General features: G+C 46.6%; 1 protein-coding gene across 1 annotated transcript; it reads right to left on the minus strand.

Moving 5' to 3' along the window:
* Positions 1 to 1,072: 1,072 nt before the first annotated feature.
* On the minus strand, positions 1,073 to 25,452 carry ALDH9A1 (aldehyde dehydrogenase 9 family member A1). The gene is made up of 11 exons (XM_056845277.1): positions 25,416 to 25,452; positions 22,279 to 22,424; positions 17,290 to 17,419; positions 15,375 to 15,509; positions 14,561 to 14,757; positions 12,251 to 12,391; positions 10,152 to 10,340; positions 6,331 to 6,418; positions 4,059 to 4,200; positions 2,533 to 2,645; positions 1,073 to 1,195 (listed from the first exon to the last, which is right to left on the minus strand). The coding sequence occupies exons 2-11, from the start codon at positions 22,321 to 22,323 to the stop codon at positions 1,101 to 1,103; spliced, it is 1,275 nt and encodes a 424-aa protein (XP_056701255.1). The 5' UTR covers positions 22,324 to 22,424; positions 25,416 to 25,452; the 3' UTR covers positions 1,073 to 1,100.
* Between the last annotated feature and the right edge of the window lie 1,641 nt (positions 25,453 to 27,093).

The raw sequence follows: 27,093 nt of genomic DNA on the forward strand, positions 1-27,093 counted from the left end.
TGCCATAAACCAGGGCTGTCAAAGATAAGGCCAGAGGGCCGGATCTGGCCCCTTGACAGCTCTTCCTGACCCCAGCGTGGTGTCATGGTTAAGAGTGGTGAACTCTAATCTGGAGAACCGGGTTTTGATTCCCCACTCCTCCACATGCAGCCAGCTGGGTGACCTTGGGCTAGTCACAGCTCTCTCAGCCCCATCTACCTCACAAGGTGTCTAAGAGAGCTGTGACTAGCCCAAGGTCCCCCAGCTGGCTTCATGTGTAGGAGTGGGGAAACCAACCCAGTTCACCAGATTAGCCTCCACCGCTCATGTGGAGGAGCGGGGAATCAAACCTGGTTCTCCAGATCAGTCCACCGCTCCAAACCACTGCTCTTAACCACTTCACCACGATGGCTCCCCAGTATGAGGCAGGAAACGTCTGACTCCTGGGGCTAGCAGCCAGCATCAGGGGAAGGCTTTGGCACTTATGGCTTGTTAGTTGGCCCTCCAGTGATTGGCTGCTGGATAGAACAGGATGATGGAGTAGATGAACCACTGGCCTGATACAGCAGGGCAGCCCTTCCTGTTCTTATACTGGGCAGCTGCAGTAGATGCTTAGACACGTGGTGGTGACGTTATTCAAACACCCACTCCAAGCCAGTTCCTTTATTTGTTCAGAAAACAGTGTACAAAAGTGCTTGCATAGAAAAGGTAGCGATCCCGCTCTGAGTCTGACATCAGCTACTGCAGGAGGAAGAAGGGGTTCCAAGGACGGCAGCTGAATGGAGGATCAGAAGGAAGACGCGCGGCCTGAACTTCGTTCAAGGGGAAGAGCTCTGGCCTACACTGCCAATACTTTCCTCCCTTCTGCTCCCCAGACCTGAGAACTAAGGAGGGGAGAAAAAAAGCATAACGGAAGGTTTGTGGGATCAGGCTGCTGAAGGCCTCGCGTCTGGCGAACGGTTTTCTTCTTTCTCCTCTACAAGAGACAAGAGCGGAAGAAAACAAAAGGGACTCAAAGGAGTAGGGAGACAGAAACGCAATGACCCTGCCCGGGTCGTTCTCCGTGGCACAGAGCATTTTCCTGGACTGCTCACAGGAGACTGCCAGCTGAACCAGGGACATCAGAAGACCGATTCCACATCGCCCATTTCCACACAGACAGTCTTCAGCTGGGAGTAGTAATCAATCGCCGCTTCACCATTCTCTCGGCCAAACCCTGCAAAAAAGAAGAGATCCGTGAGTGGACTGCGATTACTCTATTCTCTCTGGCAAGGGTTCTCAAAAGCATTTCTCGACAGAACGGGGCAGGGGCACCGAGTTCTGAAGCCAGCCATAAAGAGCGTAAGGGATAACAAAGTCAGTCATTAAGGGGCAGGGCTTCTTTGCATAAGGATGTATAGCAGGGGTGTCAAATTCAATTGTTATGAGGGCCAGATATAACATAAATGTCACTTGGTCAGGCTGGGCCATGCCTCGCCAGCCCAAATTGAGAGTGTGTGGGGGGGGGGAGCGGCTGGCTCGCGGGCTGGATAAGAGCACTCAAGGGGCCGGATCCGGCCCTTGAGCCTTATGTTTGACACCCCTAGTATATAGAGAAGCACCTAAGAGCAGGAGTCTGCAAGGGACATTCCCTGTGGACCAAGTCTGGATTCCCCATCTTTCAAATGCAGAGGTACTTGTTTCTGAATACAATTTTCCCATTTGGGGAAGGCAGGCAGGTTTATAATATCCCCGGGGTAAACGAAGCGGCGCTGCAAGCGGTCAGCTTCTGATGCCAAGGGTCAGTGTGGTTTCCCTTAGACCTGACCTTTGTCCATCTGAACAAAACAGTGACTTCCCCTCCACCACGATCCCCATCACTCAAATGATGTATTGCTGTACGCATTCCACCAGCTACTAGTCATATCTAGCGTTCACACCAGCCCTTGCACAAGTTCATTGCCAGTCACCTTCTGCAGATATTTTAACCAAGCTGGTTATTATTGTATTTATATATTTCTCCCACTGTTCAGCCAAAACTTGGCTCCCAAAACTGGTTTATGGAAATTCACCACTAATACAAAATGTTACAAAGGATGCTAAAGGGCTGGTGTTTCCACTCTCTCGGCTGGTTTCTACACGGAGGGGCTGAGAAGGAGAAAGGGGAGGGGAAGGAGAAGAAGAAGAGTTGGTTTTTATATGCTGACTTTCTCTACCTTTTAAGGAGAATTAAACCGGTTTACAATCTCCTTCCCTTCCTCTTCCCACAACAGACACTGTGTGAGGTAGATGGGGTGGAGATAGTTCAGAGAGAATTGTGACTAGTCCAACGTCACCCAGCTGGCTTCATGTGGAGTGGATAATCAAACCCAATTCACCAGATTAGAGTCTGCCGCTCAGGTGGAGGAGTGGGGAAATCAACCCGGTTCTCCAGATTAGAGTCCACCTCTCAAGTGGAGGAGTGGGAAATCAAACCTGGTTCTCCAGATTAGAGTCCACTGCTCCTAGCCACGCAAAAGCACCACGAGATTCAACACACCAGAACAGGCCGCAAAGAGCGGCTGAGCTGGTCACCTGACATCTTGTAGCCCCCAAAAGGCAGCTCCACGGGGCTGATGTTGTAGTTGTTGATGAAACACATCCCAGCCTGGAGAGCAGCCACAACTCTGTGACCCCGCTGGATGTCACTGCGGAGGAAAGAGATGGGGTGAGGCGGGGCAGAGCACAGCCTTCTGCTCCCCATCAGAAAATCCCTGCCACATCCCCTAGACTTCCCCTCAGGTAGGAGCCCCGTGGCACAGAGTAGTAAGCTGCAGTACTGCAGTCCAAGCTCTGCTCACAACCTGAGTTCAACCCCGACGGAAGTCGGTTTCAGGGAGCCGCTCAAGGTTGACCCAGCCTTCCATCCTTCCGAGGTCGGTAAAATGAGTACCCGGCTTGCTGGGGGTAAAGGGAAGATGACTGGGGAAGGCACTGGCAAACCACCCCGTAAATAAAGTCTGCCTAGTAAACGTTGGGATATGACGTCACCCCATGGGTCAGGAATGACCCGGTGCTTGCACAGGGGACCTTTACCTTTTTAAGGCAACAGCAAAGTCTTATTTATTCCCTTCATTCTTCCCCTGGCCTTTCACCCTACTGTGGATCCAAAACGGCTTACGTTGTTCTCCTCTCCTCCATTTTATCCTCACAACAACCCTGTGAGGTAGTTTAGGCTGAGAGCCAAGATCAGCCAGCAAGGTTCTATGGCAGAGCGGGGGGTTCGATCCTGCGTGTTTCAAACCTGAGTCCGTAAGATTATTTTACCATGTCATGGGTTTTATTGACAAGGTTTGTATCTTTTCTGGCTAATGGCGTAATAATACGTCTCTCTCTCTGCCAGTGGCGGACTGGATCTAAAAATATTGATTGCCAGGAGACAAAGGGGGCCCCACCCATAACTATAAGACTATCATTTAATTTTTTATAAGACATAAATTAAATTTTCAAAAAATACATAAGTGGGAAAAAGGTACAATTAAACTTTTTAAGAAATAAATGTACATTTTTTAGGAATTACAGTGTACATATATTGTACATATTACTGGCAGTATACAGTAGATACTAAATGCAAATACAGATTGTTATAATTGAATTTTTAAATTATTTTTTAAATTTTAAATAAATCTATTATATTTTCAAGCTACTAAAAGGTCATTAACATTTTAAACATATTGTCTAATGTTTAAGGGCCCCCACTTCATCAGGGGCCCACAGGGCCCACTTGCCGTCGGGAAAGCTGACACCCTGACAGTCTGCCACTGCTCTCTTCCTTAAACTCTAGTCCGACGCTCTCACCAACACACACCGCCAGCTCTCCGCACCAAATCCTGCCGCTTTAAGGAGGTGCCGACAGATCGGGGTGGCGCTTGATTCTATTCAGCCAAAGCGGATGGAGCGCAGTGTACCACTCTCCGTGTCCCCGGCTGACTTGCTGTTTCCTGACTAGCAGCTGTTATAAACACCGCGCTGCAGGACACCCAGACCCTGCTGCCTGCCCGGCCCCAGACTTACCTCCCGCTTCCCCCACCTGAAACCCACTCCTTTTTTGTTGATAGTACCTGGTGAAGACGCCCCCTGCCAGGCCAAAACGGGTGCTGTTGGCTCTCTCCAGGACCTCCTCCTCTGTATCAAAGGGCAGGATGGACATGACGGGCCCAAAAATCTCCTCCTTGACACATGTCATGCTGTCTTCACAGTTTCCTGGGAGCAACACAGGGGATCATAGAGTTGGAAGGGGGACCATACAGGCCATCTAGTCCAACCCCCTGCTCAATGCAGGATCAGCCTAAAGCATCTCTGACAAGTGTTCGTCCAGCTGCTGCTTGAAGACTGCCAGAGAGGAGGAGCTCAGCATCTCCCTGGCCTGCCGATTCCTCTGCTGAGCCACTCTTACTGTAAGAGTGCCTGCAATTTATATTTTACCAAGTAACTCCCCAGCTAAGCAACCATGTGGTAGAAGGTAGAAGTAACTCCCCAGCTATGCAACAGTCAACAAGACAGACAGACAGACAGCCTTCTTCTCAGCAATGCTGGGGGTGGAGGCGGAGATCCAGATCTGCCTGATTTAAAAGCCCCAGCGGCTGCCCAAGGTAAAGAATCAGCCACTGAACTAGCTGCCCAATCCTATATCTCTCTACTGGGAAGGAAGTTCCACTTTGTTCGATGGGACTTATTTTAGGGTTGCCAGCACTGGGTTGGGAAATACCTGGAGATTTTGGGGGTGGAGCCTGAGGAGGCCAGGGTTTGGGGAGGAGAGGGACTTCCATGCCACAGAGTCCAATTGCCAAAGTGGCCATTTTCTCCAGGGGAACTGATCTCTTTTGGCTGGAGATCAGTTGTAATAGCAGGAGATCTCCAGCCTCCACCTGGAGGTTGGCAACCTTAAATTATTTGGAAGTGAGCATGCACAGCACTGCAACCAGTTCTGAAAGAATGACGATGCAGCCATTTTAAGAGCCAAGCCTCATGATCAGGATAGAAGAAGAAGAGTTGGTTTTATATGCCAACTTTCTCTACCACTTAAGGAAGAATCAAACCGACTTACAATTGCCTTCCCTTCCCCTCCCCACAACAGAAACCCTGTGAGGTAGGTGGGGACGAGAGAGCTCCAAGAGAACTGTGACTAGCCCAAGGTCACCCAGCTGGCTTCATGTGTAGGAGTGGGGAAACAAATCCAGTTCACCAGATTAGCCTCCGCCGCTCATGTAGAGGAGTGGGGAATCAAACCCAGTTCTCCGGATTAGAGTCCACCACTCCAAATCACCGCTCTTAACCACTATACCACTCTGGCTCTCACTTGCTGGACTCCTCCCACTCTAAAGCAGCCCTCTTTCGCCTGCAGCGTAAAGGCTTGTGCAAACGAGAGCTTCCTGCATATCAAAAACAGCCGTGCCACAAGGAAGGCCCTGGCATACTACTATTTTCATGCAGGTCTTTAAGCAAAGAAGTATTCAAATATGCAACCCGTTCCCTGCAATCTGAAGTTACTCTCCTGATTATGTAACTCAGAGTTTCCCAAACTCTTTGAGTCACGGAGCGCTTTTCAGCAGAGAAATTCGCCATGGCACTAATTTTCACCAAACACCAATTTACTAAACCGAATGACAGTAGTATTTTTCTTTCCCATCTCTTCATGGAGCACTAGGAGATGCTTCACAGAGCACCAAGAGCTCCTTGGAGCACAGTTTGGGAACCTCTGATGTAGCTCATGTAGAGTTAGGGGCGTCCTGGGAAATATTCCCCTCCCTCCCTCAACCTCAGAAAGGAGGAGAATGCAAGCCAGCTTCATTCCCTAGAAAAATGGGCTCTTGTTTTCCTTTCCAAGGTTGAAAAATTATATTTTATTTATTTATCGCCTTAAATTTCCATCCCGCCCTCCCCGGCCGAAGCCAGGCTCAGGGCGGGTAACAACATTCAGACCAGCACAACAGAAATCCATATTCGTTAAAAACAATAAAATCCATCATAAATAATCATATTAAAAAAACAGATGGCGCAATGAAAAGTTTTGCAGCCAGACATTCCCCCCATAGATCATAAACTTAGCTAGAATAAAAATGGGGGGTGGGTGGGGAAGGTAGGGGGGCCAGCACAGATGACATCTGCGGCTGTCCACAACTGTAGGCCTGGTGGAACAGCTCCATCTTACAAGCCCTGCGGAACATTTTAAGGTCCCGCAGGGCTCTGGTGTTGCTAGGGAGTTGCACCAGGCCATACTGCCTTCTCAACTATCTCTGTATCAGGTAGTCTTCCTTCCACTGCCCCCCAACAAAACTCGGTCAGGGGGGATTTGACAAGTTAGAGAGTTAAGGGCCCGGCTGAACAGCATACCTAGGACGCAGGGAGACATGTAAAAGCCGTCGCTCAGCTTGGGGTCCTCTGGTACATGCGGCTCCCCTCCGCACAGCACCTCTGCCCCCTGAAAATGAAGCAAAGGTAGCAGAAGCGTGAGCCAGCTGAAGCAGCCCCCCCCCTCCTGATCTGGGCTGGCAGGCAAGCTACAAGCTCTTTAACCGAGTCAACCGCCACCCTCACTCTCAATGTAGGCTGGTTAATTATAGGAAGGCCTTTACCCTTGCCAGATGCCAGGCCCTACCATCGGTTGTTTGAGAAGGGAAATATAAGATCCCTAGATCAGAGAGGTTATGTCCGTGAGGAACAGGGGACATTGAAACCATTGAACATGCACTGATATGTTGCCCATTCTACCACGAAGTTAGATCAAAGCTTATTTCCCCCCTACTTGGTAAATTCCCTGATGAGTCAGTTGAGCTTTTGGCAAAGAAGCTCCTATTAGGAGAAGACCCTCAACTTACGCTCCAAACTGCCAAGTTCTGCGCTGTTGCTATTAAAATACGCAGAGCTTTATTAGAGAATGATTGTTAGAATATTTTACAATTTTAATGTGATAATTTTAATCAGGGGTTGCTTTTATTGACCTTACACCTTTATATGTACAGGCAGTCTGTGATTCTGCGGTGCAAAACTATTGTGTCTGGAAATTTTGATGTGTTGGCCCGTGAATTGGTCAGTCGACCGTATTAATAAACTTGAACTTGACTTGAATGTGGGCTGACGAGCCTGTAACAAGCAGGCTTACACTTTCTCATGGATGAGGCATTCCATGGATATTTCGGGACCGTCGGCTTCTATGCCCATGCCCCATTCTGCAGTACGGGTCGAACTAGACATCTGGAACAGCAAGTGTTCTACTGGATAAGGCAGCAGATCTGTGGGAGTCAGATCAAAACCATGGTGCAAAGTATGTGCGTGCGTTAATCCTTCCCAACCTGAACCTGCCTCATGGGCCTGTTTGCTTTATTTGGGCAAACATACAAGCACTTAGTACGTACAGGCTCAGTATCCCTTATCCGGACTGCTTGGGACCAGAAGTGGTCCATGTTTCCGATCTTTCTGTATTTCGGAATATTTGCATATACATAATGAGATATCTTGGGAATGGGACCCAAGTCTAAACATGAAATTCATTGATGTTTTTATATATACTTTATACACATCGCCTGAATGTAATTTTAAACAATATTTTTTAATAATTTTGTGTACATTGAACCATCATTGGCGCTGCTGAGGGCCTGTGACTAATGCCTGCGTGCCGGCTCAAAATGTCCGGTTTCTGGATCAGTCCAGATATCAGATACTCAACCTGTAGCTTGCATGCTGAGAGGACAAACAGCCGTTCCACAGGACCTTTTCAAATCAGGAAAACGGTGTGGGGGAAGGGTTTAGATCTGAATCGGGGGCCCCCCACAAAGAAAAGTGTTTGGAAGCTCTGAACATGCAACCCCTGACATCTTATCTGGTCTTGTTTTTGAAGCTCGTTCCCCAGGCTGGAGTCCAGCCTGCAGCAACTTTGCACAGATTCCCAAATTACCGCGAGAGGGAAATCAACGCAGGAGAGCGGTGAGACCAGGTATCTGTACACAGTGGCCCAGGGGGAAAGGTGTGTATGTTCTTTCCCCAACAGAATGAACATTTGTTGAATTCAGACCCTGCCATTAGGTATTTTCCTGACTCATTATAATGGAGCATGGAAATCTTTGTGTTCAAACGTCTCTGAGAGCTTCTTGTTTTTGTAGATTGTAGCTTTGTTGCCTATTGGGTTCCCTTTCCAGCTTTTGCTGTAGATTTGATTCTGGGGTGCGGAAGAGAGGGGAATAACAGACAGCCCTCTATACATTTAAATTCTCAATGGCTAGTTGGCTGTAACCAAGGTAGATTTTTTCTTGCTTTTTTCTTGATTTCTTAATGAGCTGGCTTTACCTGAGAATGGGAAGGAAAGAAAACCCTGGGGGGGGGGAAATCAACCACCCCTAAACAGTTTTTGAATATCAAAACTTATCTGTCAAATTTTTCTTTTCTGTTCATATATCAAGATCTCCCTTCCCCTTGTTAGGGCTGTAGTTTTTCTTCACTCTGGTCCTCCCACTCTTTCTGTATATAATGTGCTTTTTTAAGGCTTGGATTTGGCATTTTTAAAAAAATGTAATAATGATGAAAATAAAAAGTCTCCTTCTCCCCCCTCTGAAACTATTCTCCATAGAGCTTTCTCTATACCCTTGTATCCTTCTTCAACTTCTGCACTTAATTTTAAAGTCAACGTTCTTCAAGAAAGTTGGATGTAAAATAGATATTATATTCATTTTTTAAAAAATGGGAAAAAAACAATCAATTCAGAGGAAAGCCCATTTCTAAACCCCTTCCCAGGAGGGCCTCCGTAGGGTACCCTCGTTATCCACAGCCTCGCTTCACTGCTGAGAACAGCCAGTCTGAGGCCAGTAGGCGCCAACCCTTGGCCACGGTGCCAAGCAAACTTTAACCGAAGCTTGAAATGGGTCACCCGGGAGAAGTGCAGGGAGGGGGGCAAAGTCACGTCGCAGGGTGGGGCAAGCCACCTCTGAACCCACAGGCTGCGCTGTCGCTTAGTACGCCGCAGTGGAGTGCACTTCAGACCTCGAGAAGAGCACCGGAGGTAACGATCGGAAGCTGTGAGACTGGCAAGTGCTCGACTGGCAAGTGCTCGACTGGCAGCGTGCCACCACTTGACCTTAGGCCTTTGCTTATCTCGGCTCCCTCCCCAAGACGTCTGGCACCAGAGCGCGCTCATCCGCCCTCAGAATGCCAATCCTTGCTGCTCACTGCCCTAGTCCACGTCCCACTCACTTTAATTGCACATGCCTAGGAGAGGTGGGTGCTTCTGGGCAAGGCCCCCTTGCCTCTGTGCCAATTAATCGCGAGAGTGGTATATGCAGCAAAATCCATATAAACGCAAAGAAAAGCCAAGATTAAGATGAATGGATTAACAAATTAACAGGATATGCAACTATGGCAAAATCGGCATATTTTATACATAGTAAGCTGATCACAGAATTTTGGGAAAAATGGAATGTCTTTTAATTATACAGCTAATAATTTGGAACGGAACTGAATCAAATTTAGAGAACATAAAAGAGTTTTAGGTAATAAGCAATAATCGTGATGACTGATATGGGAGATATCTGAAGAATGAGCTGTGGCTCATGAAAGCTCCTTCCCTGGCAGAAATTTCTGTTAGTCTTTAAGGTGCTTCTGGACTCTTGCTCTTTTCTACTGATATGGAAGAGTATGTGATAAACAAGGAGTAATGTAATTCAATGAGGTTGACAACAGAATAGTAATTTTGAATGGCAAGTTTTATACATATTGTTATAATGAGTTTATGTTTTGTTTTAATGTGTTTATGGTCGTTTGAGTTTGCTTTAATAACATTGTGGAGGTGTGGGGGGGGGGAAATCAGGCCCTCCCAAGATGGTATTACTAGAATTGCATACGCTCAAACAGTTTTCAAAAAAAAGAAAGCCTAATTCCATTGCAAGGGGGGTACCGGTAAACTGAATGGTATGAAGGGAAGAAGTTATGCAGGTAAAGAAAATCTGTGATGCGTCATGTGCTTAATTTGCATGACTGACCACTAGTCACGGGGAAGCACGACACGGACGCCGCACCCCTTGACCAGAAGATGTCAGCTTCATTCTTGTACTACGGCAGGCAAGGAACACAGCGCCTGCGTGACGTTCACACAGCGTGGGCAGGACCCACGGAGCACCCGTGCCACAGCCAAGCCTCTCCCGCCAGACACAGCCTGTCGCTCTCACCTGGTCCTTGGCTTGCTTCACAAAGCTCAGCACCTTCTCCAGGTGGGGGCGGTTGATGAGCGGCCCCATCCTGGTGTCTTCCAGCAGGGGGTCTCCGATTTTTATGTTCTGGGTCTGCCTCACGACCTCCTGGGTGAAGGCTGGAAGGATGTTGCGTTGCACAAACACCCGGGTGCCGTTGCTGCAGACCTGGGGGAGAGACAGAGAGGCCTGGTCTAAGAGTGAGCCCGTCAATCATACCTCCCCGGCACGGGGTGCCGCCTGCTCGTTGGATCGCCTGCCTGGACTACGGCTGGCAGGGGTGGGATTTAGCAACGAGCGCCCAACAGTCAGCTCTCGTGCAGACATACGAGTGACTGGACGGCTCCCGCTCAACCACAGCAGAACCACACTTTGCAAGGAAGTCAAAATAAGGGCAGTCGTGAAAGGTATCCCCTTTCATGCTCCAAGCACGCCAACACAATGCGAGCTTGACCCTGTCCCGAGATAAGCAACAGGGTTTGCCGCAGAGCAAGATAAGAGAGATTCTTTTAGTCCTCAGCACCCCCACATGGGGAAAACGGTGAACAGGAACCAAAACCAGAATAAAACAGGAGTCCATTATTGCGAACTAATGTCATTGGAAATGGATCACAGTATAATTTCAGAGGCCCTAAAGCAAGAGATAGTTGCAAAGCTATTGGCTGATACTGATCCAAATGTAACCCTTACCGTAGCAAATTTTTTATCTATGGTTTTTAATTATAATTCCTTTTAACTGTACTCAAATATTGTATTTCTGTATGTTTGGTAATTTCTGTATTATTGAATTTATTGAATTTGTTTTGTTCATGACTGTTGGTCTGCGAGCATGAAGAACGGAATAAAGGAAAGGACTAATGTCGTTGGTCTCTCAAATGCCATTGGACTCCAGTTTTATTTTGCTGCTGCAGACCAACGTGGCATCCCATAATAACCAAGACTGCTTTCTATAGCAGGAGGTGGCAGGAGGCATGGCAGAGTTGGTTTATGACTTTCTGGCACTCAAGGCCAAAATTCCAAATGGTGCCTTCTGCCCACCCCCGATGGTGATCAAAAATGTAATCACAAGCTTAATAATTAACATTTTGCTTCCCCCCCTCTCCAGTGGTATCCACAAGAATCCCAATGATAACTTCATCAGAAGACTTGTTAATTTGTTTAGATTTTTCACCCCACCGTCAATCCTCAATCCCTGGCTCAAGCCAGACTCAGGGTGGCTAACAACACATCAATACAATAAATATGATAAAATACAACAAAACCTGACAGATAAAAACAATTTAGCTATCCCCATAAAATCAGCGCAAAACAACAGTTAGCGCTCCTTTATGCACATGGGGTCCGCTATGGGGCCAAGAAAGCAGTCAGGGGCCCCCTATCAGACGGTAAATAAATCAAAGACACAGAAAAGGATGAGGGGGTAGGGAGACCATTGTTGGAAAACCATAGCTGCCCTCAATTATACGCCTGGCAAAGTAGCTCCATTTTGCAGGCCCTGCGGAACTCTTCAGGTCCCGCAGGGCCCTGATCTCATTAGGAAGGGAGTACCACCAGAAAGGGAGTTCCACTGAAAAAGCCCTGGCCCTAGCTGAGGACAGCCGGATACTTTTTGGGCCGGGGACCACCAGTAGATTGTAATCAGCCGAGCGTAAAGCTCTTTGAGGGGTGTACCAGGAGAGGTGGTCCAGAAGATGCCCTGTGTGACTCTTCAGCGAATTCCAAATACAAAGGCAGGCTTTCTTTTACAGATGGGCAAGCAAGGAGGCCTAGAAGGGACAAAGTTGAGCCATTAGGCGCGAATTGGCCTGACCATAATTACACCCAGCCGTGACAACTTGCTCAGCATTGCCGGAAGGCATTTGCAGCCAGCCAGGATCTTCATGCCCAGATAAGCCTCTCGTTGATCCAAGAGGACGTGCTATGATGCACTGGGAGAGAAGTACACGGGACTCTGTCCAGTACTGAGGACAAGCATGTTCCTTCCTCCAGCCTCGAAGGACCTGGCTGCCAAACCCTGAAGCGGACTTCCTGGGCAAGGAAAAAGGCGGCTGTTTGCCTACCCCCCAAGCTCTGCGTACCTCGCCTTGGGTGAGGAAATTGGCCATGAGGGCTCCTTTCACGGCATTCTTCAGGATGCAGTCAGAGAAGATGATGAGAGGGGACTTGCCCCCTAACTCCAGAGTAACTGGCTTGACCCCTTTGGCTGCCATCTCCATGATCTAGTTAAAACAACAACAACAACAACAACAGGATGAGGGTGTAAGAGAAATGTGAATTAGCTTACCCCAGCTCCATAAGAAGAGTTGATTTTTATATGCCGAATTTCTCAACCACTTAAGGAAGAATCAAATCGGCTTACAATCACCTTCCCTTCCCCTGCCCACAACTGACATCCTGTGAGGTAGGTGGGACTGAGAGAGTTCTATGAGAGCTGTGACTAGCCCGTCACCCAGCTGGCTTCATGTGTAGGAGTGGGGAAACCAACCCGGTTCACCAGATTAGCCTCATGTGGAAGAGTGGGGAATCAAACCCAGTTCTCCAGATCAGACTCCACCGCTCCAAACCACCGCTCTTAACTCCATGCTGGCATAAATTCTCTACATGGGTGAAAAGGTCTATCCCCCCCATTCGAGCATACAGATCTACCCTCTGCTTGGAATTGCCTTTCCATTCTGCATGGTAGGAATGCGAGCATTAGCAACCTGGTATAATAGATATCGTCCCTCTGCCTTCCATGCATAAAGGCATCATGCATCTTAGATGAAAGATCAGTTGACAGGACTGAAATGTTGTCCCATTTCCCGCGATGCTGTGATCAGCTGTACAGTTCTCCTGCAATAAGGATCCCAAAGGCAGGATAAAGAACTACAGTCTTTCTTATCCACAGAAAGCTAGGCCCAAGCACTGGGTTGGAAGTAGTGGTCTGGGAAACACAAGAATGGCAGATTTTTCCTGCATCCCCCCTTCGACAGTCCTTTCTGACCCTGACTACTAAGCCATACAGGACAAAAGGCTGCAGGAGGCAGGGGGAAAAGTCTCTTCTTGTCTTCCTTTTCTGCAGATGGAACATGCAAAAATGGCCACGTCACACCCGTCTACATCTCCACTGCAGCCTCCTGATCCTTGTCACTATTAATGTGGGGCTCACATGGGGAATAAACTTTCCTTAGTTCAGAAAGACCGCTACAGGGAGGGGAACATGAGAAAGAGCCATAAAGCTGGACTGCTAGAACTGACCCATCGTGTGTTCTATGGCATGGACGAGCTGTTCGGGCCCTTTGCTCCCCACATGAGGTGACTCACTTGAAGCCACTCTCCTCCTGTATCCCATCAGCCTAGAGTTCCAGCGAGATGCTAAAAGATTAGAATCTAATCAGAGGTTCCCAAATTTTCTGAGTCATGGAGCACTTTTCAGGAGAGAAATTAGTCAGGAAGCACTAATTTTCACCCAGCATCTATAGACTAAATCAAACGACAGTAGTATTCCTCTTTCCAATCTCTTCAAGGAGCACTAGGAGATGTTTTGGGGAGCACCAAGTGCTCCACGGGGCACAGTTTGGGAACCTCTGGATCAGGTAATCACAAGTGCGACAGGCAAAAACTCGTCAAAGTCTGGTTTCTAGATAATTCCCATCAACGACACCAAAAAAGAAAAAGTCTCTGGGTAGACTCTATGATACTCCTAAACTGGCCATTATGTACCACACATTTCTTCCTATGGAGGACTGACCACATCATAGTTTCCATTGCAGACACCCCCGAAGATGGGGGGGGGTAATATTTTTCCCCATTACTTTTCATTAAAATGCATTATTATTTATGGACCTTTTGTGTAGAGCTGTTTTACTTGGAATACTTGAGTTTCTGAGGTAAGCTTGATTTGCTCCTTGGCCTTTTCTGGTTTACTGTCAAAGTCTGGTTTCTAGAGGATTCCCACTAACAACACACAAAAAAAGAAAAAAGTCTCCGGGTAGACTCTATGATACTCCCAAGGTGGACTTAGTGTACCATGCATTTCCTCCTATGGAGGACTGACATCATAGGCCCCATTACAGATACCTTGGAAGATTGGAGGAGTCGGAGGAGGAAGAAGAGTTAGTTTTTATATGCCAACTTTCTCTACCACGCAAGGAAGAATCAAGCCAGTTTACAATCACCTTCCCTTCCCCTCCCATAACAGACACCCTGTGAGGTAGGTGGGGCTGAGAGAGTGTGACTAGCCCAAGGTCACCCAGCCAGCTTCAAGTGTAGGAGTGGGGAAACCAATCCAGTTCACCAGATTAGCCTCTGCCGCTCATGTGGAGGAGTGGGGAATCAAACCCGGTTCTCCAGATCAGAGGAAGGGCTATATTGGCTGCTCAGCAGTGCTAGAGCTCCTTTTTCTTTACCTTGACGCCCGTCGACACGCTTCCAGTGAAAGACACCTTTGCCACGTTCGGGTGATGGCAAAGGAACTGGCCCGTGGCAGCCCCGCCCTGCACCACGTTGAAAAGCCCCTTGGGAACGCCAGCTTCGTTGTAAATCTCCGCCAGCATCACAACAGAGATGGGGGTGAAGGGAGATGGCTTGAAGATCATGGCGTTACCTAGGATAAGGAGGGGGGAAATTGGAAAGGGAACGCGTTAGCCTCCTCTAGGCGGAAGTGAGTACATAAAACGAAGGGGAGGGACTAGGAAAATACCCTGATTGCACCACATGTGCAGCCAACCAGACGACAGTTTAGGACATTTCATTAAAATGCATTATTATTTATGGATCTTTTGCGTAGAGCTGTTCGGATTACTTGAGTTTCTGGAATAAGCTTGATTTGCTCCTCTGCCTTTATTAAATCTGCCGGATTAGTTGCAATCTGGTCCCTCAGATACATCCAGGAACAAAGTAATCCAATTGTAATGTAATTTACTCACCAGAGATTCTCTGGTTTAAATAGGGGTCAACCCCTTCTGTCATTTCTACCCTACACGCTTAACAAAGGTTCATAGAATGGCCTTTGCGTTTGCTAACCCCTCCTCAATCTTTCTTTTAAATTTTACCTCCCAAGGCTCCAAAGAGAGCAAAGGAAGCGGTATAGGATTTTGTTTCCTGCCCCATCCCAAGTCTTTGCCGCCCACCCACAGCCAGAACGACTGCACTCTTGCTCGCCTACTCACTCTTGGGGAAGATACCTGCCCTCTCATCCCCGAAACAGAGCATCTCCTTTACCGCAAGCCAAAGCAGGGGCTGATTTCCAGCAGGCGATCTGGAAAGGGTAGTTCCAGGCCCCGATCCCAACACACACCCCAAGAGGCTCTCTTCTGGTGTAAGCAAAGGATCCTCCGGGGAGCTGGACGTGCTGACCTGAGAGGGGAAGAGAACGCGAGATGAGAAGGCGTATTACTTCAAGCAGCCAGTACTCACGGCGTTTTTACAGGTAGAGCCCATGGTATGTGCCCGTGAGAGGGGTTATTTATTTATTTAAAATTTATTTTCCAATTTCTATTTCTATCCCGTCCCTCCCCGGCAATGCTGGGCTCAGGGCAGCTCACAACATGTCATAACAATTTAAAACATTACAATCACAGTCACAATCTCGACATTTAAAAAATTTAACGGCACCGTTCGGCCTGCAGGGTAACAGCAAAATGTTGGAAAAAACCACAGAACATTAACACGACATTCTTGGTATTCCGAAATGTGGCAAACAGCTATGCCAGAAAAACTGACCCATCAGCTTACAGTTTCCCAAGGCTACAGTTTTAAGTTCAGCCAATCAACAGACTGGGGGATCATTAAGGGTAATTAACAATGGAATTCTTTTAATGGTTGTACATCATAAATAATACAAAACAGAAAAAATCGGTGTTGTATACAATAATACAATAACTCATCAAGACAACACCAGGCTATGAAGACTGAACAATATATATTCACAAAAATGCTCACAGTAACCAATAACCACAAAATAACCACAATTCACAAAAATGCTCACAGTAACCAATAACCAACATGCAGAATAAACACAAGAGCGCCATCCCAATCCCACAAGAGAGGTAAAGTAAATGGAAGAGTCCAGCAGGTACGTAATAAAATCTGTGGTAAAGCGTTTTCTGCAGGTAATGATCGCCAAAGATGGTCAGGTAAGTGTATTCTCCAGTAGATAACTGTCAGTAGACAAGGTAGATCAAAGGAGACTGACATTCTGGATAGCAGCTTGAAATCCATTGATCTACCTTGTCTACTGCAGGTTATCTACTGGAGAATACACTTACCTGACCATCTTTGGCGATCATTGTCTTTCCTCTTCCATTTACTTTACCTCTCTTGTGGGGTTGGGCTGGCGCTCTTGCGTTTATTCTGTATATTGGTTATTGGTACATTTGACCCTTACATTGTTACTATGAGCATTTTTGTGAATATATATTGGTTAGTCTTCATAGCCTGGTGTTGACTTGATTAGTTATTGTACATCATAAATGCCTTGTGCACTGCCTCAGCTGGTCATCTGAAGCTCATATGAACAGCATAGAACACATGATCACATGAAGCTGTCTTATACTGAATCAGACCCTTGGCCCATCAAAGTCAGTATTGTCCACTCAGACTGGCAGCGGCTCTCCAGAGTCTCAGGCAGAGGTCTTTCACATCACCTACTTGCCCAGTCCCTTTAACTGGAGATGCTGGGGATTGAACCTGGGACCTTCTGAATGCCAAACAGATGCTCTACCACTGAGTCACAGCCCCTCCCTAAGAAGCACTCTGTGGGAAACCAGGAATGGCTCTGTGTTTCCTGCCAGATGCTTCTGCAGTAAATATGTTTTAAGGGAAAAGGATGATGCATTTTGAACATTTCAAGCACCGAGGGCCCCCTTGTGGAAGAAAGGCTAATGATATTTTTATTTTAAATTAAACAAGTGGTTTACCTTTTCACCAGACTAGATGGTTTCCAGGCACCGCGAAGCAAAAAAGAACTCTGAAGGGGAGCTACACCGTTTAAACTAACTAACTTATCTCCTGTCTGAGAATCCTGCCCTTTCCCTGGACCTGTTATGCTCAGCCGCTTGTGAGACATCTGGCACTTTATAGAGAGATAAAGTGAGTTTGCTGGGGAGAAAGAAAAGAGCCCAGCATGGCCACTCACCCGCCAGGGAGCCAGCTAGGCCAGCATAATACTGCACGCATTGCCAAGATATGTCAACATCCACCAAGGCTTCAAAGATGGACTTCCCATTATTGATGGTTTCCATTTTGGCAATTTCTTCTTTCCGTTCCTGGAATTCAAACAGAGAGGCCGTTTTTTTAAAACTGGTTGCTACAGTTCAGAACATGCCGGTGCCGAATAGAACCTATATGGAGCAACCTGACCAAAGAGAGAGGTTGTGCCAAAGGTATACAAATGATCAGACTAGGACAGTTATTTGTGTATGGGTCCCTCGGTGACGGAAATGCTGTATCAGAGCTGAGCCCTGAAACTGGCAATTAAAAAGAGGTTTCCAAAGCACATGCACAGTTACTTTCAAAGAAGAAGAAGAAGAGTAGTAGTTTGTTTTTATAGGCAGATTTTCTCTGCCTTTTAAGGAGAATCAAACCGACTTACAGTCACCTTCCCTTCCTCTTCCCACAATAGACACCTTGTGAGGTAGGTGGGGCTGAGAGGGATCTAAGAGAGCTGTGACTAGCCCAAGGTCACCCAGCTGGCTTCATGTGTAGGAGTGGGGAAACCAACCTGGTTCACCAGATTAGAGACCACCCCTCTTAAGCACTAGACCATGCTGGCCCAAACACTTGTCCCACATTTATGAAACTGGACATGCAATGAGTGAGACAAAATACTGCGACAGTAAATTACAAAAAAACGAACAAAAAACAACAACCAGCTGCTATGATATACAATAGCACTGGTACCAAAGTCTGTTTAAACTACATTAAATTTTACAGCATGGATGGGTATGGTGAAGCGGGTTTCACACATATGTGGTGAACCTATTAAAAAAAATCAGAGGTTTTTTTTGGGAGGGGACTACATAATTCAACTGAATGATATTTCTAAAGAGAGGTGGACTCTAATCTGGAGAACTGGGTTTGATTCCCCACTCCTCCACATGAGCTGTGGAGGCTAATCTGGTGAACTGGATTTGTTTCCCCGCTCCTACACATGAAGCCAGCTGGGTGACCTTGGGCCAGTCACAGTTCTCTCAGCCCCACCTATCTCACAGGGTGTCTGTTGTGGGAAGGGGGAAGGAAGGTGATTGTAAGCCGGTTTGATTCTTCCTTATGTGTTAGAGAAAGTCGGCATATAAAAACCAACTCTTCTTCTTCACAAGGTGCCTGTTGTTGGGAAGGGGAGGTGACTGTAAGCTGCTTTGAGACTCCTTAAAGGTAGAGAAAAGCGGGGTATAAAAACCTACTCTTCTATTTCTTCTGATCATGCACTGTTCAAATAGGCTGCTGTTTTCTCTTTTTTCTTTTTAAACATTAAACCAGAGGTCACCATGATATAGTTGAAGGTCCATAATCCAGCTATCTTACTGCAGCGACGCAGGTCTGAGCCTGGTGTCTGGATGAGCTCTCTCTTGAGAATCATTGGCTAAACGTAATAAAACTTAAGTCCTGCATTTGCCAAACAAGCCCCACAAGCATGGATCAGCATAATGCACTGCTGCACACCAGCCGATCGAATTTCTTCTGCTTACAAGCTGTGTCAAAACAAGGCCTGGGAGACTTCTGAACAATGGGAGAAACAGCGGGGTCAGCCAAAGGCCTGTCCTGATAGATGTTTTTGTTTGGATCTAGAACTCACCAAGAGGCTTTGAGAAGTGGAATTAGAAACAAATGTCAGAGAAATTCACAGAGCAAGGATCGCAGGAAATGTAAGGCAGCCTGGATGAGGTGAAAAGGGAAAGATTCCCTCTTCGGCTGGTGCCAGCTGGTCAACTCCCAGGTGTGCTGAAAAACCAAAAACGGAGGCTTGGGACTTTGAGAGTTTATTTGTAGCGTGATGTAACTGCCATTTAGCCAACAAAAGCTACTCCATGTTGCTAGGCAAAGGGCAATCTATTGTTTTCCTTTGTTTTCACCACATTTGGTGTGGCCAGGAGAAAGACATGTGCCCTGTAAAAATGTGAAGGTCTAGGAAAAAATCTAGGGGGGGAAACGGGAGGGAAAAAACTGCTCCCTTTATGAGGACTCTACCTTTTTCCACGGTATGTCCAGCAGCTGGGAGGCAAAGCTGAGCCATAGGAGGGCGGAAGTATTTACAGATGGAAGAACAGCTAGCTGTAAGCTGCTTCTAAATCCACACTCATCTTTTAGAAAGAAATGGCTTTATAGAGGCAAGTCTTGGAAAAATACTGTTTATCTGTTCTTTACTTCCTCAAAATTTACTCCTCCTTGTAACTACACAAGACAAGATAGAGTGAAGTAGTGGTTAAAGCATCTCGGTAGGATCTGGGAGACTCAGGGCTGACTCCCCAATCTGCAGTTGCCAGGTCGGGGTTGGAGATTTTGGGGTGGAGCCTGAGGAGGGCGGGGTTTGGGGAGGGGAGGGACTTAATTGGGGTATAATGCCATAGTGTCCACCTTCCAAAACTGCCATTTTCTCCAGGTGAACTGATCTCTGTTCCCTGGAGATCAGTTGTAATCCCAGGAGATCTCCAGCTACCACTTGGCCTTGGGCCTCTCAGGGCAACCTGCTCCACAGGGCTGTTGTGACATTAAAATAAAGAAGGGGAGAATGTTGTGAGCCACTTTGGGTCCATGCTGGGGATAAAAGTGGGGTATAAGTGAAGTAAATAATATCTTAGAAGGTGACGGTAGAACCAAAGACTGTGGTGCACACCATGCAAAACCAACATCTCTCTTAAGAAATATCCATTGTCTTTAGGCTTTGTTACAGGAATGCTAATTGTCTAGAGATGTGGAAACCAGGCGAAGGAGGGAGGAAGAATAAGGGGGGGGGACACCTTTTTCCAAGGGGCCTTTTCTCAATTTTTCTGAAGGAAAAATACAAACAAATGAGAAATTGAGTTTAAAAGGTATGTTCTATCAATACTAGCAGCGCTGTAATTAGTCAGAGGAGAGTTTTACAGATTCCATGGACCAGCAAAAAGACAAATAAGTGGGCTCTAGATCAAATCAAACCTGAACTCGCCCATGAAGCTAGAATCACTAAACTGAGGTTATCATACTTGATTACTGCATCAGAACACGAGAGTGATTGGAAAAGTCAATCATGCTAGGCAGTGGAACCCTAGGCAGCCGGTTCCACTGCTGAACTACTCTTACTGTAATTTTTTTCCGTAATAGCTAGCCGATACCTTTCCACCCGTAATTTATACCCATTATTGCGAGTCCTATCCTCTGCTGCCAACAGGAACAGTTCCCTGCCCTCCCTCTAAGTGACAGCTTTTCAAATACGCATGAACACATGAAGCTGCCTTATACTGAATCAGACCCTTGGTGATGCTGCACCAGGGAAACCCAGGAAGCACAGCTGGCACAGATGTCGCCTTCCTTCCCCCAGGCCTGTCTCTGTGATGCACGGCAGGTCATTTCCCTTTGCGGATTCATTACCACCAGCCGATTGCTAACTTTATTATTAATTATTATACTACGGTCATTTGACCAAAAAATAGAACACATCTAATCAGAAGCAACATAGATTTGTAATAAAAACAGTATCAGTCAGACCAAGAGTCCACAAAATAAAATATATCAATAAAATCCCATATCTGAAGAGGCAAATAAGCTAGCTTCTAAAATATTTATCTATCAAATTTTACCTATTTGTAAATTGCATCCTTTCGGGCCTTATATATAGCTACACAAAATTTGGCCACACATCTCGAAGTTTGTGGGTTACTATCTTCCAGTAGTCACTGGATACAAATTTTATCAGGTAGCCCTATATTATTTCTTAAAGAGAAGGGGGTTGGACTAGATGGCCTGTGTGACCCCTTCCAACTCTATGATTCTATGATTCTATTTTGGAACAGCGGACAAAGTTGGACACAGTGGAACTGCAGTCAATGAAACAGAAATGCTCTACGCATATGCAGGGCTTCAAAGCTTATCTTAAGTCAGTCGAGCGCAAAGCGACTTCTGGAGCTATATAAAACCAGACTGGGAAGGGAAGAGCTCCCTCTGAGGGTTTTGGCGGCATCTGTGACCAAAGGTGACCCGCTTATCTTGCGATGTCAATGGGTTAACTATTTTCAGACAGTGTTATTAATGGGGAGTCTACAAATGCTGTTGCCAGTGGCAACCATCCCTTCCCCTCTGCCAACCACCTCTTCCACGGGCAAAGGTCGCCTCTCCTCATTTGAGCTCTCCATGAATTCCCCATCAGCCCAGGCACTGGGGAAGAAGAAAGAGGGATTTGTACTGCTTCATGTCCAAAGCCTGACAAAAAGCAAAAGTGCAACTCCCATGGGTTCCTCTGCACATGCCAGAGGACTTATGGGAGGGGGAAGGGGTCTCATTTCACATGGCACTGAATTTGGTATACTGTATACTGGAGCATTTGAGAGAGAGGGAAGAGGTAGCCCCAAATAATGGCTAGCTAGTTACCCAACTAAGCAAATGTGGCCCTCCAGTTGAATGAACAGCACCTCAGAAAGCCTTTGATAAAAGCCTCAAGGTGAATGAGCCAGGTCCATGCTCGAGAGCCAGCGTGGTGTAGTGGTTAAGAGCAGAGGACCCTAATCTGCAGAAACGAATTTGATTCCCCGCACCTCCACATGAGCAGTGGACTCTAATCTGGTGAACCAGGCTTGTTTCCCCATTCCTCCACATGAGTGGTGGACTCTAATCTGGTGAACCAGGCTTGTTTCCCCACTCCTCCACGTGACAGATTCTAACCTGGCGAAACAGGTTTGATTTCCCACTCCTCCACATGAGCAGCGGACTGTAACCTGGTGAACCAGGTTGGTTTTTCCACTCCTCATGAAGCCAGCTGGGTGACCTTGGGCCAGTCACAGTTCTCTCTGAACTCTCTCAGCCCCACCTACCTCACAAGGTGTCTGGGGAGGGGAAAGTAAGGGGATTGTAAGCCACTTAAAGACTCCTTAAAGGTAGAGAAAATCGGGGTGTAAAAAACCAACTCTTTTTCTTCTTTCCCTCCCCTACGTACCCGGATGATCCTTGCAGCCTCCAACAGTATAGTGCTCCGTTCCATGCCCGATTTCTGGCTCCATATTTTAAACGCGGCTTGTGCACTCTGCACAGTCAGATCCACCTCCTTCTCGCCAGAGCAGAGAAACTTGCCAATGACGCGGCCTAGGGGAGAAAGAAAAAAGAAATTCAGGTTCTGTAGCCTGATCTGTTCATTTGGCCCCCTGAAGTGAGAGGCCTCTGATCCTATGATATGAAACCATAGCTGTCAGCAAGGAGATGCAGACTCCGAAGTGTTACTGATATCAATTAAGCAGTTCACTGGAGAGGATGAGGATGTGGATGATGATGATAAACTTTTATTTATAACCCGCCCTCCCCCAGCAAAGCTCAGGGCGGCTAACATTGAACTTAAATACATTTTAAAATATTAATTGATACAACAAGTTGGAACATTTTAAATAACGGTGAATTTATAAATTCATCCTAATTCAATGGTGCCAATGTAGTTCCCTGCAGGGAGAATTACTACGGCAGCCACTTTCCAACTTAATGCCATATCTCGGGGGGGGGGGGATGGGGAAGGGAAGCAGACAAAAACTAACAGGATAGAAAGAAAAAAGGTAAAGGTAGTCCCCTGTGCAAGCACTGGGTCATTCCTGACCCATGGGGTGACATCACATCTTAACGTTTACTAGGCAGACTATGTTTACGGGGTGGTTTGCCATTGCCTTCCCTAGTTGTCTACACTTCACCCCCAGAAAGCTGGTTGCTCATTTTACCAACCTCGGAAGGATGGAAGTCTGAGTCAACCTTGAGCCGGCTACCTGAAATTGACTTCCGTTGAGATCGAACTCAGGTCGTGAGCAGAGCTTCTGACTGCAGTACTGCAGTTTACCACTCTGCGCCACAGGATAGGAACACAAGGAAATGAAGAGTGAAACCAAGGGGAGATAAAATGTAAAAAAAGGGGGCAACAAAACGTCAAAAGAAGAAACGTAGAGGAGATAAAACGTAAAAGAAGAAATAAGGGAATTAAGGGAAGGAAAAGGGTAGAGGGAATGGGAAGTGGAGGCCAGCTTCCAGATGATACCGTCGCAGCCCTCAACCATAAGCCTGGAAGAATATCTCTGTCTTGCAGGCCCTGTCGAACTCAACTAGGTCCCGCAGGGCACAGGTCTCATTAGATAGAGAGTTCCACCAGGCTGGGGTCAAGGCTGAAAAGGCCGTGGCCGAGGACAGCAGGACACACTTAAGGTGAGGAATCTTCAGAAGGCTATTATTAGCCGATCATAAGGCTCTCTGTATAATCAACTACAAAAGCAAACTGCAAACTGAAGATTGAATCAAATGCACGATACAGAAATACATATGAAAAAGGCATGGATATAAAACCATTAGGAAAAAAAAAGTCTGCATCTTCCTACAGACAGTTATGTACCCACTAGGGTCAGGACACAGGCCTCTCTACCTTAAGGGGACTCAATTAACATGATCTACCACAGTTCTATTACAAGAACCACTCCAGAAATAGGGCTCACATGAATTGTGTTTTGCGTCTCTGGGCTTCCACAGTTGTCCGGTACAAAAAAACAACCATGTACGAATGCATTTATTTACATTTATTCCTGTCATCTCTGAACTCTCCACTGCAGTTTCTAAAATGTCACAGAGCTGATGGAAAGATCTCGACAGAGCCCAGGGATACATGTACTTAAAACAATAAGAAAAGTTCTTTGCCAAGATAACTCAAATTCAGTGGTGCAAAAAATGGAACTTGTACGTATTCCCTTACTTGAAAGTTTCCCTTACTTGAATTATTCTGCATTTTTATTGTCTTGCGCAAATAATTCTGTTTATGGGCACACCCAAGAAAAACTTTATTCTGCAATTGCTTGGGTTTTTGAGATTTCACTGGGCACATCTTAACATACTTCTAAGTGTATCTTTCTGAACATAAAGGGCTAGAAAACTGGGGTGGGGGGAAGAAGACAGGTGAGGTTCTCCAGAATTTTGAGGCCAATATCCTCTTTTACGCCTTTTCTGCACTTCTGTGAAATTTCAGTGCATACACAACCCTGGATGTAACTATTTCCGCTTAATCTATTTCACCCCATGAAGTGAAGAATATGAAGGAACCGTAATTTTTTCTGTAAAGGTATGACATACCTAATTGTGTGTGTGTGTGGGGGGGGAAATAATGCAACAACTTTGGTTTTTTTTACATGCCTACACAAATGTCAGTTACACACTGATCACTATGCTCTTGCATCTCAGTTCTTGAACATAAGAACATAACAAAAGCCATGCTGTATCAGACCAAGGCCCATCAAATCCAGCAGTCTGTTCACACAGTGGCTAACCAGGTGCCTCTAGGAAGCCCCACAAACAAGACAACTGCAGCAGCACTTACCTGCCTGTGTTCCACAGCACCTAATATTAGAGAATAGGCATGCATCATGACTAGTATCCATTTTTACTAGTAGCCATGAATACCCCTCTCCTCCATGAACATGTCCACTCCCCTCTTAAAGCCTTCCAAGTTGGCAGCCATCACCACATCCTGGGGCAGGAAGTTCCACAATTTAGCTATGTGTTGTGTGGAGAAATACTTCCCTTTATCAGTTTTGAATCTCTCGCCCTTCAGCTGATGACCCTGCGTTCTAGTATTGTGAGAGAGGGGAAAAAGCTTCTCCCTGTCCATTCCCTCCATACAATGCATCATTGTATAGACCTCTATCATGTCTCCCCTTAAACGCCTTCTTTCCAAGCTAAACAGCCGTAAGCGTTTTAATCGCTCCTCATAGGGCAGTTGCTCTTGTCCCTTGGAAAGAGACTAAGTTTTAATCCTAACAGGAAAGCAAGTACAATGTTCAACTATAAAGAAAAGAAATTATGCCTAGTACTTATAAGCTGCTTCCAAGGCCAGAAGATTGCACACAAATTCTTTCCAATTTATATAAGCCTAAACCCAGCAATGATTTCTGAGCAATATAAAGTATTGCCTAACTTCCAAATAGATGCAACACAAAGTCCTGCAGTGGATTTCTCAGCAGTAATTCTGCCAAGGAAGGCTGGCTGTCGCGTGCCTGTCCCTTTGGCCACCCTTCTCCCTGGACTCCACACCCTCGCCATGTCACACGAGGCGGTAGTTACCAGTTGACGGCTCGTACACCTCTTCGTGGTGGTTCCCGTCTACAGGGTGGATGCGGGTCCCGCCTCGGTAGTTGAGGGGTTCCTGCAACTGATACGTGCCAGTGGTGGAGCTCATTGCAGCGAAATGGAACAGACGAGGTAAGCCAGGCAGCAGGAATGGCAACTTGGAACCTGGGAGCATCCGAGGACTGGCAGGCAGGAAGAAGGCTGCGGCAGAAAGGAAGGCCTATGAGTGTCTTTTCAGACTTTAGCATCTGTATGTATACACTTATCCGACTACCATGTTGTCTAATTCTGGTCCAGACATACACACCCCTTTCAAACGGGGACTCAAATGAGAGACCTGCATGTGTACTTGAAAACCGTGCCGGACCAATCCCTCCACGACATGCAATCCGCTTGGAGGCAAGAAATATCTTTATCTTTACTCAGGTTTAACAGCCCGTAAGCCATACACCAAGAAAAGCATTTAAGGATTAAAAACAGCAAAGAAAAAAATTAGCCACACCAACTGTGCAAGCTTTACAGAAGCCACTGTTTCTAAGTCTTAATTTACTGTTTCTAAGTCTTAACTTACAGGTATCAGAAGTAGCTGAATATTTTAGAAACATACAGCCAGAAGGGACCTCAAGGGTTATCAACCTCTTGGACAGCGCAGGAAATTCACAACCTCCCTCCCTCCCCCTACTTCCCCAGTGACCCCTGCTCTATGCCCACAGCATAACAACCATTTCGCAAGAAATTTCTCCCTGGCAACAGTATGCTTAGAACAATAAAGACGCACACTAACGACTCAACAAGGAGCAATCGCAAAAAGGTTGTTCTGGGGGGAAATCTCAGCAAAACGCCCCTTCATCTGTGCTTTAGTTAGCGCATAACAAAGCACAAGCATATAGAATGTAGGTATCATCAGCATGCAAAGATAAGATGGAAATTCAAATTCGGCTAAGTATTTGATTTCCGGATAGAGGAGGAGACACTTCCGTCTGGCATCTTGAAACAATAGGTTCCAGGCAAGCAATATATTTTTCCTACATATAATATTTGGGACACAAACTCCCCTGACTCTCCCAAGCTGTATTGAGCACCATGCACGAAGTTGGCCACACACTAGATTTGATCTTTTGTGAAGGGTTTGATCTGAATAAAATGATTGTTTGTGAATCGGAGCCATGGTCAGACCACTTAGAATCATAGAGTTGGAAGGGTCCACCATGGTCATCTAGTCCAACCCCCTGCACAACACAGGAAATTCAGAACTACCTCCACCCCACCCACCCCAGTGACCCCTACTCCATGCCCAGAAGATGGCCAAGATGCCCTCTCTCTCATCATCTGCCTATGGTCATCGAATCAGCATTGCTGACAGGTGGCCATCCAGCCTCTGCTTAAAAACCTCCAGGGAAGGAGAGCTTACCACCTCCCAAGGACGCTTGTTCCACTGAGGAACTGCTCTAACTTCCTCGTAAGGGTTGGTTTGGGACTGGCCATTTGCCCCTGCAGGGGCGATGAGCGTATTTATGCTCGCCCACGGAGACTAATGGATCCATATGTTTCCAAAATGCTCTGCAGGGTTTATCTAGACCTGCTGGCAGTTCCCCAGATGACCTGACTAAGATCTGGAATAGAGGTTTTCAGGAACTTATTGATAGGATTGCTCCCCAACATCCTCTGTGCC

Source organism: Euleptes europaea, chromosome 2 (genome assembly GCF_029931775.1).
Source record: "Euleptes europaea isolate rEulEur1 chromosome 2, rEulEur1.hap1, whole genome shotgun sequence".
Taxonomy (NCBI): Eukaryota; Metazoa; Chordata; class Lepidosauria; order Squamata; family Sphaerodactylidae; genus Euleptes; species Euleptes europaea.

Excerpts from the sequence above, each read along its gene's own strand:
- ALDH9A1 (XM_056845277.1), bottom strand. The coding sequence starts at position 22,323 with ATGGAACGGAGCACTATACTGTTGGAGGCTGCAAGGATCATCCGG. Across the intron at positions 12,392-14,560 it reads GCGTGTCGACGGGCGTCAAG|ATCATGGAGATGGCAGCCAA; the intron begins GTAAAGAAAAAG and ends TGTTTTAACTAG. Across the intron at positions 2,646-4,058 it reads GCAGGGGGCGTCTTCACCAG|TGACATCCAGCGGGGTCACA; the intron begins GTACTATCAACA and ends TTTCCTCCGCAG.